Below are 20,377 nucleotides of genomic sequence, written 5' to 3'. Positions count from 1 at the left end.
GAAAAGGCGCAACACAAATCGTTGAAATGGCATTGCAAGCTTCTCGGGAAATGAACTATGGGAGCGGGTTTCTGAAGCAATAGTTCACCATTAAACCAAGGAGAGGACAAGGAGGCGTCTGGTGAACTCAACGGCAATTCACCGATATTCCCAAAAGATGGATTTCCACCATTAGGTGAACAAGGAGATAACATTGTCAGATCAAATGATATAAGGAAGTATGCTCGAGGAAAACATACACAATTAAACATTGGTTGAAGGGTGCGCCCGAAGTACGGGTTGGGTTGCACGACCAATGTTAGAATGGTGATTCAATTAGCGAAGGACTTAGAATGAACTATCGCCCATTCACTTCAAAGCAATAGGGTTGTTAGAAGTTTTGAATTCACACGCCATCGCTCCATTGTCGGTATTCCGGTTGAAAACAATACGGGGACCAAGGAATGAACGAAGATGGCAAGAAGTATTATGATATCAAGAATTATTAAGAGGCGGTGAAATTCTCACCACATTCTTGACAAAAAGAGATGGTAATACTTCCGAGGTAAGGAAGATCAACTGCTGGGTAGCAGTGATCTCAAGGTTTACACAAAACACGAACAAGTTGTGTTGAACGGAAGGCAATAAAGTGGTCGATGAGAACAGGAATCATCGAGGGGCAAGGATGGTATTACCCATCATGAATTCAATTGAATTCCTGGAAGAGCTCGGAATGATGATGATGATCACGACACATTTGTCGAGAGATTTCACGAAGATGTAATTGATCGACGATGACATCAAGTCAAACAATGATGAAGTGAAAGGTTATTGGAACCAAGGGTACGACACAAACTCGAAACCAAGCTTGTTGTTCAAGGCGAAATGATATGACGATGAGGATCGACGTAAGGTTAGTTCATCGTCGAAAATTGGTGCTCCGAGAATAAGGACCAGGTAGCACCGTTAGGATCGTCACGACAATGATATAGCCAAACAGGCTAGGAATGGCGTGATCGGGTACAAACTCGTACTTATAGAAGCTTACTGAAGAGTTGTCGAACCGTAGAGCGGACTCAGTTCAGTTATCGGTGCTTTTGAGTGTATAATAACTCAGAGCCCGTGAAAAATTGGAAATAGTGGGAAGTTAACACTTGATGAAGAACTCATAAGAAGTTATGCAGTTCCATGATAATCTCGGGATACCAGGGGGGTAATACTCGACACAAGATCAAAGTAAAGGTTGGACTGGTGTATTGATCCATAGAAGACAATTGTTTAACTTGTCCGAGAAATGGAATCAAAGAAGAACAATCATGGTCGGAACCACGGTTGCGTAGGATCAATTCACAGATACCATATGTTAGTTATCAAGGAAATAGTTATTATTACAAGAAGCTTCCATGATAGGATATACATCGCGTCCATGGGCATGAACACAGAGTTCAAGGTCGACTCCCACTTCCTCAATGCATAACCTTTCATTCACTTCTCGCGTTTGATGAAGTTGCAGTGCTGAAATTTTATCTGGCGAAGCACCAAAAGAGTATGAATCGTGAAAACTTTCGGGTTCACACGGTTTAGAGAAAGCATATGTTCAACCCATAGGGGCTTCTTAGAAACATATACCACAATCTTTAGGAGTAATTAACTCAAACTCGATGACAGAGCATGGTTGAGAAAAGCAGAGGATACAATTTACCAAAGGCATTATGTATCCGAGGAAAGGCTCACAAGGTTATTGAATATGAAGGGCGTTGTCAGATAAATCCAACAAAGGATCTGGTGGTCCATAAGGGATCTGGTGTGAGCATCGGTACTCAACTAGAGGAAGCAGATTATAGAAACAATTGACTAACTCAATTGTCAAATGCAAAGGAATTATGATTTCCAAATCAAGGGATCAGAAGCAATGCTCTGATTAGGGGTGGATAAGTTGAATAGCCTTAGGGTACAATCAAAGACAATTGGATTGGTCGAGAACCAATTCCAGTTAAAGAATGGAAGCTCAGCCGGAAAGGTAATTTATAAGGATCAATGATGATTGCGTGTATTCGCAACATATTGAGTCAACATACTCAAAATGATAATGACAAGGAATGTCAATAAGATTTCTATACTTATGGGATTAATCATAATGAAAGCAAACAAGAAATTCCAGAGCAATAGGTTGCTGAGGATTGTCGGAATATCGGGTGGTATTTCGAAGACTTTTGTGTAACACATGAACAACTGGGGGATGAGTGGATACTCGATAAGTGCGAGAATTAACCGTAGGGGTATTCAAGTGACAAAGAACAGCAAGGCAGTAAGCTCAAGGGATTATCGAAACAATGACGAGTTTTTCAGGGTATCTTGTAATAACAAGACCACTGGGGATGAATGTAAGAATAACAACTGCAAGTAGTTATCCATAAGGGTTTGCAGTGGACGGGGAATTGCAAACGCGATGAACACAAGTTCTCGGGTTAACAGCGGAGAGTATCTTCAGGGTCTTCTGGTGCAGCAGACGATCATCAGTAACAAGGGGCTCTCCGGGTGAAAGTGATAACGAGATCCTAGTGTTAGATTTAGTAAACTTCATTTAACCCGAATAGAGGAGAGATCAGAGTCCCAGAGTAAAGGTCGAGGAGTAAAAGATCCTACTACCACCCAATGGCGACGTGTGCCCGTAAGACACACAGCCATGTTAGTAAAAGTTTTGCAATGTCTAGACTCGACTTCGGCCAAGGAGTTGGAAGGGGGATTCCTACAGGCAGTCGGCTCTGATACCAACTTGTGACGCCCCCGATTTAATCGTACACTAATCATGCACGCAAATGTGTACGATCAAGATCAGGGACTCACGGGAAGATATCACAACACAACTCTACAAATAAAATAAGTCATACAAGCATCATAATACAAGCCAGGGGCCTCGAGGGCTCGAATACAAGTGCTCGATCATAGACGAGTCAGCGGAAGCAACAATATCTGAGTACAGACATAAGTTAAACAAGTTGCCATAAGATGGCTAGCACAAACTGGGATACAGATCGAAAGAGGCGCAGGCCTCCTGCCTGGGATCCTCCTAAACTACTCCAGGTCGTCGTCAGCGGGCTGCACATAGTAGTAGGCACCTCCGGTGTAGTAGGGGTCGTCGTCGACGGTGGCGTCTGGCTCCAGGGCTCCAGCATCTGGTTGCGACAACCAGAAAGAAAGGAAAAGGGGAAAAAGGGGGGAGAAAGCAACCGTGAGTACTCATCCAAAGTACTCGCAAGCAAGGAACTACACAACATATGCATGGGTATATGTGTAAGGAGGCCATATCAGTGGACTGAACTGCAGAATGCCAGAATAAGAGGGGGATAGCTAGTCCTATCGAAGACTACGCTTCTGGCAGCCTCCGTCTTGCAGCATGTAGAAGAGAGTAGATTGAAGTCCTCCAAGTAGCATCTCCAAGTAGAATCTCCAATAGCAACTCCAAGTAGCACCTCCAGTAGCATCGCATAGCATAATCCTACCCGGCGATCCTCTCCTCGTCGCCCTGCGGAAAAGCGATCACCGGGTTGTCTGTGGAACTTGGAAGGGTGTGTTTTATTAAGTATCCGGTTCTAGTTGTCATAAGGTCAAGGTACAACTCCAAGTCGTCCTGTTACCGAAGATCACGGCTATTCGAATAGATTAACTTCCCTGCAGGGGTGCACCACATAGCCCAACACGCTCGATCCCATTTGGCCGGACACACTTTCCTGGGTCATGCCCGGCCTCGAAAGATCAACACGTCGCAGCCCCACCTAGGCAAAACAGAGAGGCCAGCACGCCGGTCTAAACCTAAGCGCGCAGGGGTCTGGGCCCATCGCCCTGAGCACACCTGCACGTTGCGTGGGCGGCCGAAAGCAGACCTAGCCTAGTGGCGTTCCAGTCCAATTCGGCGCGCGCCGCTCCGTCGCTGACGTCTGAAGTGCTTCGGCTGATACCACGACGTCGGGATACCCATAACTACTCCCACGTAGATGGTTAGTGCGTATAGGCTCGTAGCCGACTCAGATCAAATACCAAGATCTCGTTAAGCGTGTTAAGTATCCGCGAACGCCGAACATGGCTAGGCCCACCTGTCTCCTAGGTGGTCTCAACCTGCCCTGTCGCTCCGCCACAAAGTAACAGTCGGGGGCCGTCGGGAACTCAGGCCCACCACTACCTGGATGGAGCCACCTGTCCTTTCAGCCCCCTCGTCAGAATCGCTTGCGGGTACTCAATGAGCTGACCCGTCTTTAGTCACCATCTGTATAGTATGTATGTATGTATAGTATATACCCGTGATCACCTCCCAAGTGATCACGGCCCGATAGTATAGCAAGGCAGACTGACAAGAATGCAGGGCCAATGATGATAAACTAGCATCCTATACTAAGCATTTAGGATTGCAGGTAAGGTATCAACAGATGTAGCGACAATGTCAGGCTATGCATCAGAATAGGATTAACGAAAGCAGTAACATGCTACACTACTCTAATGCAAGCAGTATAGAGGAGAATAGGCGATATCTGGTGATCAAAGGGGGGGCTTGCCTGGTTGCTCAGACAAGGAGGGGTCGTCGGTGACGTAGTCGTACTCGGTGGCATCAGCGTCGGTCTCGTAGTCTACCGGAGAGAAGAGGGGGAAGAAATAATGAATACAGAGCAAACAAAGCATCACAAAATATAACAAGGCAATACGCGGTGTTCGTGTGCCCTAACGCGGTAGTAGGTGATACCGGTGAAGGGGGGAAAACATCCGGGAAAGTATTCCCGGTGTTTCGTGTTTTCGGGCAGAGGAGCCGGAGGGGGAAAGTTGCGGGTTCGATAGGTTAGAGGGGTGTGGCGGACGAACGGACTGCGTATCCGGAATCGTCTCGTCGTTCTGAGCAACTTTCATGTAGAAAGTATTTTCATCCGAGTTACGGATTATTTTATATGAATTTCCAAAGTTTTATATGATTATATTGATTTATTTAACTCCAAAATTTAATCAGTAAAACTATTGTCACAAAGTGCAGTGCCAGCCATAGTGTATGACAGGTGGGGTCAGAGTCAAAGTCAACAGTCTAGTCAGCTGTTGACTGGGTCAACGTTGACTGGTCAAACAGGGCAATGGGGCCCATCGTCATAGACTAGTTTAACTAAGCAGGTTTAATTAGACTAAATATGTTCATTAGGCTAATTAATCAAAGTTAATTAGGTAGTTAACTAAGCAAATTAATTAATTAATCAAATTACTAATTAATTAAATAATTATTTCTATTTTTCAATTTCGTTCGTTTTTTTTAACAGGGGCATGGGGCCCCCCGGTCAGTGGCACAAGGCCTGGGGCTGTGCAGCCCAGGAGCGAGCGCCGCGGCACCCAGAAGGGCACCGGCGGCACGGCCGACGGGGGAAGGGGCGAGGTCAGGCCGGGGTAGCAGGGGCCGTCGCCGGACGGCGGCAGCCGAAGCGGGTGCTTGGGCGACGGGCGCGTGGGTGGAGCGGCAGGACGCGGTGAGCGCACCGGGAAGGGCCGCGGTGCCCGGGCGCGTGCGTTGGGCGTGGCTGGAGGTGCCCGGGCGCGGCGAGCGCACCGGGATGTGGTGGCCACATCGAGGCAGAGGGGGAGAGAGGAGGACGGATGGCGGCTCACAGGGGGAGTAGGGAACGGGGCAACGGTGTTCGGGGAAGAGGTCGGAGACTGCGTGACGGAGAGGAAGCAGGCCGTTGACGTGGTCCGGCCAGGAAGCTCTGGGCGCCGGCGTCGGGCGCCGGGGTGGAGGGGCGAGGGGTGGTCGAGGAGGCCGGTCGGGGATGAGGATGGGGACGCGAGGCGGCAGATCCGGCGTTGAAGCACGACGGCGGGGCGCGAGATCCACGGGCGGCAACGGCGATGTCGGCGGGGACCACGGGCGTCGACGAGGTGGCCGTGGCGGAGGCGTCCCGCGCGGCGTCGAGGCGAGGAGGAGACGAGGACGACGGGGCTGCGTTGGGGTCCTCCTCCTCTCGATCCCGATCCAATCGGGGGAGAGAGGGGAGGGGTGAGATATTTTCGGGGGTGTGGGTGTTTGGGCTAGGGTTTCCTCCCTGGTGGGGGGTTATGGAGGGGAGGTAGCGGGCCGGCCGGCTGGGCCTGGGGGTTGGCCCAGTTGGGCCACGGCCCAGGGGGGTTTCTCTTTTTTTATAGTCTTAGGTTTTAGCTTTTCTGTTTTGTTTTTCCTTTTTTTTATTTTCTTTTATTATTTCTTTTCTGTTTAAATTCATCTAAAAGTATTTAGGCTTTTTATAAAAAGGGGTTTGTTGCACCATAATTACCTTTGTAATATTTGGCGTCCACCGAACATTTTTGTTTTTATTTTGAAAACGTTTATTCTTGACTTGATTTTGAATTTGAAATTCGAACCGGTTTTTGAACTAACCCGAGATTAACTACAGTGACAAAGGTGACGTGGCATCATTAGTGGGGATTACTGTAGCTTAATTACCCGGGCGTCACATTCTATTTGTTTGGTTTTCATGAACTAGGGTCAAGGTGCATGAACTATGGCCGTGGTGATCCTTTTGTTCCAATGCTGTATGCCGGCATAGCATACAATGTAAATATGCTAGACTTATTTTGCTATATACTTGCTATGTTTGATTACCAAAAAATGGAAGTTGAAAAAATGACCGAGGGCATAATGGATTGGCGCACTACCCAAACATACCATTTTTCTGAGACAACCCAAACAGACCAAATGGGTAGGCCGGTTGGGTGCACTGTCCAAATTCATGCGGACATGAGCCAAATTGGCAACCCAAACAGACAAAAAAAGAGATCAGATTCACGTTCGTTTGGGTCAACGCATTGGAGTTGGCCTTAGTACAAACCAGGGTAACCAAGTGGACAACTTGCCTGTTGTGCCTAGTTTACTTCTTTTTGTTTTTCTTCAACTACAACGCTAAAGGACAGATCGGTTTCTCTGTTTGGTTTCTTTTTTTTTTCTTTTCCGTTTTGCTTGCCCGGGTTTTCTTTTGTGTTTTCCTTTTTATTCTCTTTCTCTTTCTTTGTTCATTTTATTTCCCTTTTTAAAATCATGAACATTTTTCTTAAATTCTTGACCTTTTCAATGCTTTTTAAATCCACAAACTCTTTTCAAATTTGAATTTTTTCTCAGAACCCGTGAACTTTTTTCAAATTCATTTATTTTTCAAAATTGATGATTTTTTTTCAAATTTGCGCTTTTTTACAAAATCCGCAAACTTTTTCAAGTTCATGAACTTATTTTCAAAATTGATGCAATTTTTTTGCAAATTCGTGAATTATTTTCTCAAATCCGTCCTTGTTTTTCAAAATCCATTAACTTTTTTGAAATTCGTGTTTTTTCAAAAACAATGACTCTGGACGAGCGACAATGTAGCCATGATACTGGGCTGGCCCAGAACGCGACTAGAAGCCCGCTGCTCTTTTGTCCCATTCAAATCCCCAGCATGAGGAAATTAAACGAAGCCCATTGCTAGGCCTAATCTGAGGCCCGGCGTCCTCCCGATCCCACTGCTTGTCTCCAGCCCTCTCTCGATGGAACTACCTCTAATGGACGGCTTCGATCTTCCCACCACCTCCGGCCCGTCTGCTACAATCGCCGGCGGCGACGACCGGCCTCCGAAGATCACCAGGGACGGCGGCTTGGAGGATGTGGACACGGGTCCTCTTCCTGACAGGTGCGAGGCGCTGGCTGCGGCCATCGCAGGGGTGCTAGGCGGCGCGCTTGAGGAGCATGAGGCGCGCGCCGCGGCCACCGCCCAGAGCCAGGCCGAGCTCGCCACCGCCATTGACCGCCTCAACGGAGGTAGGTGGTTACCTCCTGCATCATCTCTTACGCCTTGGCCTCAAATTTACTTGCTCCTCGCTGCTGCCTCTGCGGCCGTCCCGTGGGGGTGTGCGGGCTCCTCTTCGCCTAGGGTTTTGTTTGCGCTTCGTGGCTAGTTTGCGTTGAGGTGTCTCCGGCATGTGTTTTAATCAAGTGATTCGATACAGATTTGCTCTGCTCTAAGTGAATTGGATTAATTGATACTTAGTGATAAGATATGGCATCTGACTGATCTAAGGGCATTTCTAACTGATCCCCTAAAAAATAGCGGAGTATCCGGTTGAGTAAATCTTAGTGGAGTATTTATACTCCACTAAGTTATGGTCGGTTTTAGCCGATCACCTAAACTTAGCGGAGTAAAACGTAAATTTGCATAAATTCAACCTAATTTCAACCGAAACTTGCATGCATTTAAACATAAGTTCAACATAGATAGTCTTGACAACCGAACATTAAACATAAATTTGGACCTAAACTACACTAAACTTAAAACTACACTAAAAACTACTCAACCTCAACGGCCGTAGTGGGGGTTGAGCCAATCCTTCCTCGACAGGCCACCCTCGGTGAGAGCTGGGTCCTTGCCGGTGCCGTCGTCGTCGCAGTCGGGGAAGATGCTCTGCCACTCCTCAACGTCGAATTCCTCCTCCTCGCCGCCTTACACCTCGTCATCGGAGATGACGATGACCTCCCCGTTTGTCGGCGAATATCGCCTGCTCCGCCTCCACGAGCTTCAAGTGCTGGCGGCGGAGGTCCTCCATGTATGCCTCGTCGGCGGCCTCCGCCTCGAGGCGCTCCCTCGCCTCTCACTCCTCCCGCGCTATCGCCGCGCTCACCACACCCGGCTCCGGCGGGATGAGGTGGACCGACGCCGTCCAGAACGGGAAGTTCAGCCTCGCAACGCGGCCGTGGAACCGGACTTGCCACCGGTCATACTCCATCGCCGCAAGGTCCGCCGTGTGGAACGACCCGTCCCACTTCCTCTTGTGGGTCTCCCGGTCGGTGGTCTCTGCCACCCATATCCCCCACGAGCGCTGCCGGACGCCGAGGTAGGTCCTCGTCGGCGGCCGCGGCGGAGGGAGCTCCGGGAAATCGGCGAATCAGGTGGGGGTGGGCCGATTGGGCGAGCGGTGGCGGCTTGAGGATGCGCCAGCAGACGACGACCCACGGGCGTGGCGGCGCGGATCCGCGTTGTGGATCGGCGGCGGAGATCACCGGCCACCGCGTCCGGCCATTGGGAGGTGAGGGGGCGGTAGGGAAGGGCGGGGGACGCGCCGGCGGCAGGGCGAGGGGGAGAAGAGGAGGCAAAGGAAAGGAAGAGAGGGAGAGATTTTCTACTCGGCCACCAAGCGGTGGAGTAAAAATAGGGAGATTTGCGGTGGCCAAGTAATTTTTTTACTCCACTATGGTCTATTGGGGATCGGTTAGGTCCCGGTTAGAGTAAAACCGGAATTTTACTCCTCTAACTGGTTACTGGGGATCGGTTAGAAATGCCTAAGGACCAACAGATTCTGCTTTAAGCTCCTGAATTTTTGTGGCACAGTGTGATATGGGTACTCGCGCTAGTATTTCTTTTTTATGGTCATTCTGGTACTGACCCAGCCTTGTTGTCTGAGCAGTAGTTAATGTGTATTTTTCTGTCAATTCGAACCGAAGATCATTCTTATTGTAGAGATGCTCATGCTAGTATTTGGTTTCAGTTTTGTTGCAGTGCAATTAGTTTTTCGGAACAGAGGGAGTATTTATGAACTAATAATAATGTAGAGCATGTTTTTAAGTGGCATGGCTGACTTGACAATGATAGCGTATTCAGAGGAAGTATAATACTAGTACTACCTCCGTCCTGGTTTATTAGCCCCCCTTGTATTTTGGGTCAAACTTTGACCTTTGATTTAACTACCAAAAAATAAGTTATTTGCCATGAAAATAGTATCATTGAAAACCTCTTTCGAATATGAATCCAACAATATAAGTTTTGTGGTATACAACTTATATTTTGTTAGTGAAATCTATTATCAAAATTTGGCACAAAATACAAAGGGGACCAATAAACCGAGATGGAGGTAGTACGCTATAAGCCTGCTTATTAGATGACATTTTTGCCTATGTGGAAAAGAGAGGTAAGGAAAAAGAGAAGGAGTGAGCTCTACGTGTGCTCCTAGGTAAAAAGAACTAATGAGAAAAATGAAGAGAGAAAGTGAAAAAAAGTACTAACCTAATTGCCAACTCTATACAGTAACTAAGGCTGGCTTTTGGTGATATGGTAGATTTATATAGCCAGCTGTTGGCTCTATTATTATCCTACATAAGTGAAAGACAAACAAGAGCGGTTTGGAATATCATCGGGGCTCAGTTCTTGGATAAAAAACTGCACTTTGAAACACCCAAACAACAAAATGAAGTATATTAAGCAACTAACTCAGTGGACAAACAAATAGAAATGAAGCCAGCGAGGTGCTAAGTTATGGCATACAAAAGGGTTCACTAGATTGGAATTAAAATTATATTACTGAAAAGTACATCACTGTCGATACAAACACAAATATGATAGTTAAATTGACAAAACACATGGAAATACGCAGAGTAAGATAAATACCTGATTGAGGAAGATTTGGTCCAGCAAACCATACTTGCTAGGCTGGGTTCTCCAGTGCATGTTGCTTTCCATAAAAAGCAGGACCTATATGGGTAGCGAGTCTTTGGCTCCGGGTGATGCGCACCCCTTGTATCTGGACGGTTCTGGTGTTTAAGGTCAGGACATAGAGTAGTGGTATTATGTTGTATTGACTATAATAAATTGTTTGTTTATTACCTGCACACTTATGAAGGGGAGCCTTGGCGCAGTGGTAAAGCTGCTGCCTTGTGACCATGAGGTCACGGGTTCAAGTCCTGGAAACAGCCTCTTACAGAAATGTAGGGAAAGGCTGCGTACAATAGACCCAAAGTGGTCGGACCCTTCCCCAGACCCTGCGCAAGCGGGAGCTACATGCACTGGGGCTGCCCTTTATTACCTGCACACTTATATAAGTTGAATACGGTAGAAGCAAGGCTTCTGTGGCGCCATCATTACATGAGTGTACAGGTTTATTGGTATGAACCGGATCCCTACCAGGGCGTGGTCTCAGGTTGTAGGGGTGGAAGGAGGGATGGCGTGGTCGCTGGCGCTGGGGCGCCGTCGTTGCTTGCGCTCGCGCGTGAGAGAGAGAGAGAGAGCAGGGCGGCGGCTAGGGTTAGGTCTCCTGGCTCCCTAAGGAAGCCGAGCAAATATGATTGCTTCTTGCTTGATTAGATTGATACATCTCCTCTCCTTATATAGAGAGGTTTACTTGACTCCCAAGCAAGCGACCCTTATCTCTAATTAACCCTAAGACTAACGGGCTATACCGCCAGCCCAGGCCCATTAGGCCATTACGTACTCTTAACACTACACCCCACCTGGACATGCAGCTTGTCCTCGAGTTGCAACCTAACCAACTGATAACCAACCATGACTCAATGCAACACAAACCTAACACCTAAAAACAAGCCTTTTACATCTCAGCTTGTTTTATTACTCTCAACCTGAAATGGACTGGGACGCTTTATTTTGGACCCCTGAACATAAAGTGGACACCATCCGCACGTCGGACGTGCACGTGTATAGCCACCTGGATCCCATGGACATCATCTGGACAAAAGGAGTGCATGTGTATGGTCACCTGGAAGTGGTCGCAAGAGCGACTAGCAGAGGTGCCCTCGCGGCGGCAGGCGGCGGAATGCAGTGGTGCTATGCGGTGCGCTCCTGTCGGTGATGTTACAATAGCAACTTGTATTATTTAGGAGGCCAAAGCCAACATATATACATGTACAAGAGGATGCCAAAAGGCTACAAAAGGATGCCAAAAGACTAGAATACAAAAGGCCAAATGCCATTATCAATATAACTCTAACACCCCCCCCCCTCAAACTCATGGTGGATCCACAACACTGAGTTTGGAGAGGTGAAACCCATGTTGCGCTCTAGTCTGGGACTTCGTGAAGAAGTCCGCTAGCTGTAACTCGGAAGACACATACTAAAGAGCAATAACATGATCCTGAACAGCAGCGCGCACAAAAAAGGCATCAACACCAATATGCTTGGTAAGCTCATGCTTCACGGGGTCCCGCGCAATACTGATAGCACCTGTACTCTCGGACAAGAGGGTGGTAGGTGTAGTAACTGAAACACCGAAATCCTCAAGTAACCATCATAACCAAGTCACCTCTGCCGTCAGAAGAGCCATAGCTCGCAACTCGGCCTCTGCACTCGAATGGAAACTGCAGTCTGTTTCTTCGTCTTCCAGGCAATGAGGGAACCACCAAGAAAAACATAGTAAGCAGAAAGTGAACGGTGATCCAAAGGATCACTAGCCCACGTAGCATCCGAATAGGCCTGGAGCTGTAACGAGCTGGAACGAGGGAAGAAGAGACGATGAGAGATCGTGCCACGAAGATATCGTAGAACACGAAGAAGGTGACTATAGTGAACTGAAGTAGGAGCAGAAACAAACTGACTCAGAATATGGACAGGGTAGGAGATATCTGGACGAGTGACGGCAAGATAGGCAAGACTCCCGACAAGATGACGATAACGCGTCGGATCAGACAAGGGCTCCCCATCAAAAGCACGAAGATGGACATTGAGCTCCATAGGAGTCTCAACAGTGCGCTCATCACTAAGAGCTGCACGAGAGAGAAGATCCTGGATATACTTTTCTTGGGAAATAAAGAAGCCATCAAAGGTAGAAGAAACCTCAATCCCAAGAAAGTAGCGAAGAGGACCAAGATCAGACATAAGAAACTGCTCACTAAGACGTGCCTTGACAAAGGCAATGTACTCAGAGTCATCATCGGTGATGATCATGTCATCAACATATAGAAGAATAAGAGTCCTACCAAGAGCAGAAAGGTGGACAAACAATGCTGGATCATGAGCACTGGGCGAAAAAACAGCGGCGGTCACCACAGAGGCAAAACGCTCAAACCAGGCACGGGGGGCTTGTTTAAGGCCATAGAGAGAGCGTTGAAGACGACAAACCATGCCATCAGGAACAAAATACCCAGGTGGTGGCTGCATATAAACCTCCTCACACAACTCACCATTTAGAAAGGCATTCTTCACATCAAGCTGAGACACAAACCAATGACGAACAGAGGCCACGACGAGAAGTGTGCGGATAGTGGTCATATGGGCCACAGGAGCAAAAGTCTCATCATAATCACGACCATGCTCCTGCTGAAAGCCACGAGCCACAAGACGAGCTTTGTAACGCTCAAGAGAACCATCAGAGCGAGTCTTAATCTTATAGACCCACTTACAAGTGATGGGACGAACACGGGGAGGAAGAGAAACCAGATCCCACGTGCCGGGGCACTCAAGAGCAGCAATCTCCTCTGCCATCGCAAACTGCCATTCAGGATGAACAACAACATCTCGATAAGAAGTCGGCTCAAGAACGGTCGAAAGACCATAACGAGAAGGAGAATATCGGCCAGGGGGCGGACAAGGCCGAGAACGAAGACCATAAGTCGGCTGAGAGGAGGAAGACGACGCACCAGAAGTAGAGGGCGTATCAGTAGACTCGTCCACAACACGTGGACGACGAGTATAATGGAATGGAAAGGAGGGAAGAGGTGGAATCACTGGAGGTGAAGATGGGGAATGTACCGGCGATGAAGGTGGAGAAGGGGAAGATATCGATGATGAAGGTGGAGAGTTATGAGACAAGGGAGGAGAAGAAACCGTAGGAGAGGATGGCATCGAATCTACAACAGCGGGACGAGGAGTAGGAATACGACGAGGAGTAGGAATACTGTGCACAAAAGGAGGTGTATCCGGAAATGTAAGAAAAGAGATGTCCTCCGTGGAAAAGGCCGAGGAGGATGGACGCGGGTAGAAGGGACAGGACTCATCAAAGGTCACATCCCGCGAAATACGCATTGCGACGACTGACAGGATCCCAACATCGGTAGCCCTTATGCTTATCACTGTATCCGAGAAAGACAGACTCAACAGACTGAGCGGACAATTTGGTGCGTTCAAGAGGGGCAAGCAAAACATAGCAAACGCAACCAAACAAACGAAGCGACGGATAATTAGGAGAACGACCAGAAAGATGCTCGAGAGGGATACCACCCTGTAGAGCAGCAGATGGCTGAATGTTGATGAGATAGGTGGAAGTGGTAACAGCCTCAACCCAGAAGTGAGGCGGAAGAGAGGCGGCGATCATCGCACGCGCCGTCTCAAGAAGATGACGATGCTTGCGCTCAGCCACACCATTCTGAGCATGAGCACCAGGGCAAGAGAACTGAGTAAGAGTACCCTGCTCAGCAAGGAATCCTTGCAACGCTGGGAGATATACTCACCAGCTGAATCTGCGTGAAAAACACGAATATGAGAGGCAAACTGGGTGTGAACCATGGCAGCAATTTTTTTGTAAATAGATAAGACCTCACTACGAGAAGACATGAAATATATCCAAGTGTACCGAGAAAAATCATCTATAAAGATAATATAGTAGCGATGACCCCCTTTCGAAGCGAAGGGAGCCGGACCCCAAACATCAGAGTGAACGAGATCAAAAGGGCGCTCGGACACTGACTCACTGTGAGGATAGGGTAGCTGAATCTGCTTACCAAGTCTACAACCCAGACAATCCAACGAAGCGTTACCGGAGACAGACCCCAGAACACCACGATGAACCAAAGATGAGAGACGAGAACCACATAAATGGCCAAGACAATGATGCCACTGCTGAAAAGAGCTGGTAGATGCAGCAACAGGGGCTGCGAGACTGGCGGTGGTGGCAGCGGAGGGAAGACGAAGCCAGTCAAGCTCCCAAAGACCATCAGGGCGGTGTGGGCCAGCACCAAGCAGAGCACCAGTATGACGGTCCTGAACAGAACACGAATCAAAGTCGAGAATGACCCTACAACTAGAGTTAACAATCTGACCACTAGATATGAGCTGCATGGTAAGTCGAGGAACATGAGCGACAGAGGGAACATGAAATGAAGAAGTGCTAAGAGTGCCTCGGCTAGCTACAGCAAGGGGAGTGCCATCAGCTGTAAGAACACGAACATGAGACTCGACAGGTCGAACGGAGGTTAAAGTGGAAGAATCATAAGTCATATGAAAAGATGCTCCGGTATCAAGAATCCATGGGGATGTACCTGAATGATTAGAAGGTGGTTTCTCAGTGCCAGAAGAGTCAGTCACAGAACCCGCAGAACCAGACGGTGAAGAATCCCAAGCAGCAATCAGGCATTGCAGTTGCGCAATCTCACGCGCAGATAGGGACATGGCAGAAGAGGTCGAGGTAGAAACACCTGTCGACAATGAGCAATCCCACCACCCGTGGAAGCTGCGTGTAGAGTCGACTGAGAGTAACGAGTTGACATAGAGCCGCATGTGGAAGCCACTCGAGGAGTCGATGCAGAGCGGTCACCGAAGCCTGCTGAACACGTCGTAGGGGACAACGTCACAGACGGACGAGCACCAAGCACTGAGCAACGGCGCATGTGTGAGACATGATCAATATAGGGAACACCGTCGGAAGTCTGCGGGCAACAATGAAGATGTTGCCCCGATGGGAACATCATATCAATTTTTTTTACTCTCTCTTTTTTTGGATCACATAACACAAGTCAGCCAATCCACTGGAATGACGTCCCGTGAGGAGCTACAGCATCGATGCCCAAGGCTGCAGGCCAGCACCCAAGGCAGGCCCAAAACAACGGCCCAAGCTGCGACTTCCAGCAAAGCTGCCACGAACAGATCGCAGCAGCTGTAGACTTCGTGCACGCGCAACGCGACGGGCTGGCGTACAGATGGCGGCCGAGGCGGACAACGGTGAAGGTCGGAGGACGCGGGCGTCAGTAGCGCAAAGCGGACGAAGAGCGCCTCGAGCGTTAGACAGGTCGATCCAGGCGGCCGAAACGGGAGCAACCGCGCGCTTGATCCGAGCAGCCGAAACGGGAGTACAACAGCGGTAGGGAGTAACCCGCGTGGGAGGGCGCCGGGAATCGGAGCCGGGGGCGGCACGGCGGCGGGCACAAAGCAATGATGCAGGAAGCAGACGACAGCCAGGTTCGGCAGGGCCAGCGGCGACCTTGGAGGAAGACGAGCGGCGGCGCCCTTGGGGATACGGGCGGACGGCGACTCGACTTGGAGCAGATCGGAAGAAAAAATGCAGCAGCCCCTTGGAGGATACGGGCAGACAGATCTCCAAGCCGATGAGATCGAAGGAAGACCAAGCAAAGAGAAAAAAAATTCGATCTGATTAGCACGAGTTGCAATGGTGCGTGAGGTGGAGACCCTAACTTGGACCTGATACCATGTTACATTAACAACTTGTATTAATTAGGAGGCCAAAGCCAACATATATACATGTACAAGAGGATGCCAAAAGGCTACAAAAGGATGCCAAAAGACTAGAATACAAAAGGCCAAATGCCATTATCAATATAATTCTAAGAGGTGACACCATGCCTTCTCCCCGCCGGACGGCTGTTGGTCTGCACCGCACAGAGAAGAGTGGAGGGCTTTCGATGGAGAATGACGAGGAGGGGTGCGCCTCCCCAACCGCCGATGTCGCAGACGTTGAGGTCGCTGCCCGCGGGGAAAACAGCATGCCCGCCGCCCGTGGGGGAAACCACATGCCCAAGATCCCCGACGCAGCGGACGAGATCGAGGTCCTTTGCGCAGCGAAGCGCAACTTGGAGGAGCTGCAGCTGCAGACCACACATCTCCCGCACACGCCGACACGCTAGGAGGCCGCGCGCAGCAGCCTGCAGCCTCACCGCCACCGACACGTGACAGGTAGCGATCCAAGTCGGAAGCGGTGACGGCGACAGCGGGAACTTGATCTGCTAGATGGGGATGCCCTGGACGGTGGCGGCGCTAATGGGAACGAGGTCGTCGCAGTCCCGTCGTAGGGCATCCCATACTGGTACGAGATGACAGGCGCCGAGGGCGGCGGCGGCGGGGGTAGCCGCTGTTGGTGTGGCGGCGGCGGAGGTGGCTGCTGGGGATGCGGCTGGGGCGCATAGGGCCCGACGAGGAAGGCCCTGATGCCCGCCACGGCTTGCCGTAATTCCAGGATTGCGGCTATCATCTGCTCCGGGGTGAGGACGAGGGCGGACGGCGCCGGGGCAGAGGGTACAATCGCCCCTGAGGACGCCAGCACACCCACTGCCGGCGCGCCTGCTGTGTGGGGCAGCAGCACCGACGAAGACGCTGGTGGCGGCGGGTAGGTGTGCGGCGGCGACGGGTGGGAAGAACTCGGTGGAGGGCTGGACATGATCGAACTGGGAAAGATGATACCAAATTGGTATGAACCGGATCCCTACCAGAGCGTGGTGGCAGCGGGTAGGTGCGCCGACGAAGACGCTGGTGGCGGCGGGTAGGTGTGCGGCGGCGGCGGGTGGGAAGAACTCGGTGGAGGGCTGGACATGATCGAACCGGGAAAGATGATACCAAATTGGTATGAACCGGATCCCTACCAGAGCGTGGTCTCAGGTTGTAGGGGTGGAAGGAGGGGTGGCGTGGAGGAAGGCGTGGTCGCCGGCACTGGGGCGCCGTCGTTGCTTGCGCGCGCGAGAGAGAGAGAGCAGGGCGGCGACTAGGGTTAGGTCTCCCGGCTCCCTAAGGAAGCCTAGCAAATATGATTGCTTGTTGCTTGATTAGATTTATACATGTCCTCTCCTTATATAGAGAGGTTTACTTGACTCCCAAGCAAGCGACCCTTATCTCTAATTAACCCTAAGACTAACGGGCGCAGGCCCATTAGGCCATTACGTACTCTAACATTTATCGTTGGCTTTCCTTCCCCTCTCGCAAGGCGACTAGGGCGAAGCTTCCTCACCTCAATATCTGCTGGCGAGCCCGTGGAATCTCCTTCCCTCCGATGGCGGGGAGGGGAATCTTGGTGTCTCGAGTCCGGTTAGTAGATAGGTTAGGGTCTTAATCCTCACAGGGGCGGCACTCGGATGGATGGCGGTGCTTCATCTCCGAGCCAGTCTTCCAGGCTCCGTCTTCCAGGCTCCGATCCTCCTCAAGTTCGTCCGTTAGGATGGATTAGACGGAGCTTGGGAGTAGATTCTTGCCGTCTCCTTGGGGTGGCGTGGTTAGGGTTTCTCGCCTTGCATACGAGACGGTGAGATTTCGTGTCAGGTTCTTCGAATTGATTTAAGGGTTCAATGGCGGCGCCTGCGGCTTTGGGGCGCTGGTCCTTAAGGGCACGTGCACGAAGACTTACCTGCTGTCATTGACAAGGTCAGGCTGGTTCCGGTATGGGAGCGGCGACAGCGGCCCGTCGACAGCTCGTTCTAGCGGCGGTAGTGGTCGTTCGGTGGTCCAAAAACCTTGATGTATTTTTACTATGTTTGGGGTGCTTTGTACGAATCTTTATAATAGATCTGAGCCTTTTCGGAAAAAAAAAGAGTACATGTTTTTTGCCCTTTTGTTTGCGACGACAGGTTTTGCTCTTGTGCCCTGCACCCTACCAGCACCATTGAGTTAATTGCAAGGAATTAAATCCGATCTTAGGGTAACTAATGTACATTTAATCATGTTGCCTATGAGAGATTGCTTATCGTGCTTGCAGTATTGAGAGGCACACGTGGGAAGAGGATTTGTAGCACCTGGGTGCTCCACACCCCTATGTGAACATTAAATTCAAAAAAAATACAAGGAAATTTCAAAAAAAAAAACTGAGATTTTGGAATATGAAACCTGGGAACCCAATATACTTTCGTGTGAAATTTCATGAAAAAAATACCAGGAAACGTATCCGTGGCAAAAAAGACAAATAATTATTATGTATAGAAAAAAAACTGTTTGGATGGATTTTATTTCGGACTGTATTTTTGTCGCCACGGATACATTTCCTGGTATTTTTTCTACGAAACTTCATACGGGAGTAGAATGGGCACCTGAGTTTGATAGTTCAAGATTTCATTTTTTGAATTTTTCTTGTATTTTTTGAATTTAATTTCATATAGGGGGGTGGAGCATCCATGTGCTCCTGTGTATTTCCCGGCACATGTGATCCTACCTTGAACCATGTTATGTGAAGTACATCAGCATTTGGCAAGATATCACCCCAGAGATTTATACTTCTGTTATTGGATGCTTATTTTGTGGTTCATATGTTTCTGAATTGAACTTTGTGTTGTTATTTTTCTCTGCATGCATATTGTTTTCAACTCATACTCTCCTTGTGCGTCGTGAATTTTATGAAACTATGCCTATTGGTTTCTGCAGAACTAGACAGGCTATTGGAGAATGCACCCTCCCCGGTAATAGCACAACATGCAGCAAGGATTTCTTCTATCCGCAAGAGAGTGTTAGCGCTAAACATGCTACTGAGGTCCATACAAAGACGTATAGATAATATGGATAGAATGATTTCTACTGGTGTTACAAGTGGTACTATTCACCATACTAACACTATATCTGGTTCTTTATTGCACTACTCGGCTCAGATAAACCTGATGAATTATGATATTCATGTTGTATTATATTTGCAGATCATTCATCTCGTGTGCAGTTGCAAAACCAGAATTAAACTTGGATTGAGGTGCATTACTTTGGTCTATTATCACTTTGGTCTATTATCATTTCTTTTTCCAGAATATATTATCATCCCAGCTGATATACGTATGGGTGCTCATGATAGACCTGAGTAAGCTACACTGCAGAAATATGCCGATGGATTTCGATAGTCTGAATCTACTTCTGTCGATAAAAGCTTTCTTATACTTTTGACAGTAGATCCATGATCATTCAGTCCGGTAGAGTTGTAGCATCTAGCTACTCGGTTTAGTATTATAAATGCAACAGTTTCATATCTGAAACATTACAAGCTTGTTCTAGCTTTAGATTATATAGGGTATATAATGTTACATAAGAAAAATCCTTTTAACTCACAGTTCTATGTTTACTTACTGATAAGTGCTTCCTAACACCAGTGCTATGAACTGCAGGATCTAGAAGGACATTTCCTGTGTTGCCCGTCAATTGCTCACCATTTCTGTCAGCTGAACTGTAATTCAATAGCGATGCAGGCGGCATTTTCACAAGAGGCTGTGTATAATAGTGAAGAGTGGTGATTGCAACTGCCCTCCAAATTCGCATCACTAGGAACACTTCATTCTTTTTCGTTGAAGTGGGATTAGTTCTTCGGTCTGAACAATCTCTTGTCCTTGGTGGCGTGGAAAGTGAAATGCACTTCAGATGTACCAATTGTACTCATGTACCATTTCTCTTGGGGAATCCGTCTCAACATGTACAACACTAGATTGCAAGGGGTAAACAATATTTTTATCTCATGTTGTGCAAATTTGGAATAACTGTGTTGAGAATATTGAAGATAGCAACCGCTTGAATTCATGAATTATGTTGGCTGGTAGGAAGAAACCGTGAATATTCTGAAGAAGCTTTTGGACCGGGACCATTCCCAAATTGTATGTGCCTCTTGGTCTAAACAATGAAGCCAATCAGCATACTGCCATATTCTTGAACATGTTGGTTTCTTCCATGATCCA

General features: G+C 48.7%; 1 protein-coding gene across 1 annotated transcript; it reads left to right on the top strand.

Moving 5' to 3' along the window:
• Positions 1-7,468: 7,468 nt before the first annotated feature.
• LOC123157454 (uncharacterized) lies at positions 7,469-20,268 on the top strand. The gene is made up of 4 exons (XM_044575739.1): positions 7,469-7,789; positions 19,095-19,259; positions 19,361-19,410; positions 19,817-20,268. Exons 1-3 carry the CDS (start codon positions 7,519-7,521, stop codon positions 19,396-19,398), a joined length of 474 nt encoding a protein of 157 aa, XP_044431674.1. The 5' UTR covers positions 7,469-7,518; the 3' UTR covers positions 19,399-19,410; positions 19,817-20,268.
• The last annotated feature ends 109 nt before the right edge of the window (positions 20,269-20,377 follow it).

Source organism: Triticum aestivum, chromosome 7B (genome assembly GCF_018294505.1).
Source record: "Triticum aestivum cultivar Chinese Spring chromosome 7B, IWGSC CS RefSeq v2.1, whole genome shotgun sequence".
NCBI classification, from domain to species: Eukaryota; Viridiplantae; Streptophyta; class Magnoliopsida; order Poales; family Poaceae; genus Triticum; species Triticum aestivum.
This window is presented reverse-complemented; position numbering and strand designations above follow the sequence as displayed.

What these genes read in the sequence shown, in the direction of transcription:
- LOC123157454 (XM_044575739.1), top strand. Translation starts at nt 7,519, where the DNA reads ATGGAACTACCTCTAATGGACGGCTTCGATCTTCCCACCACCTCCGGC. An exon ending in CATTGACCGCCTCAACGGAG is followed by an intron (nt 7,790 to 19,094) that starts GTAGGTGGTTAC and finishes TGGTTTCTGCAG; the next exon opens with AACTAGACAGGCTATTGGAG. An exon ending in TTCTACTGGTGTTACAAGTG is followed by an intron (nt 19,260 to 19,360) that starts GTACTATTCACC and finishes TTATATTTGCAG; the next exon opens with ATCATTCATCTCGTGTGCAG.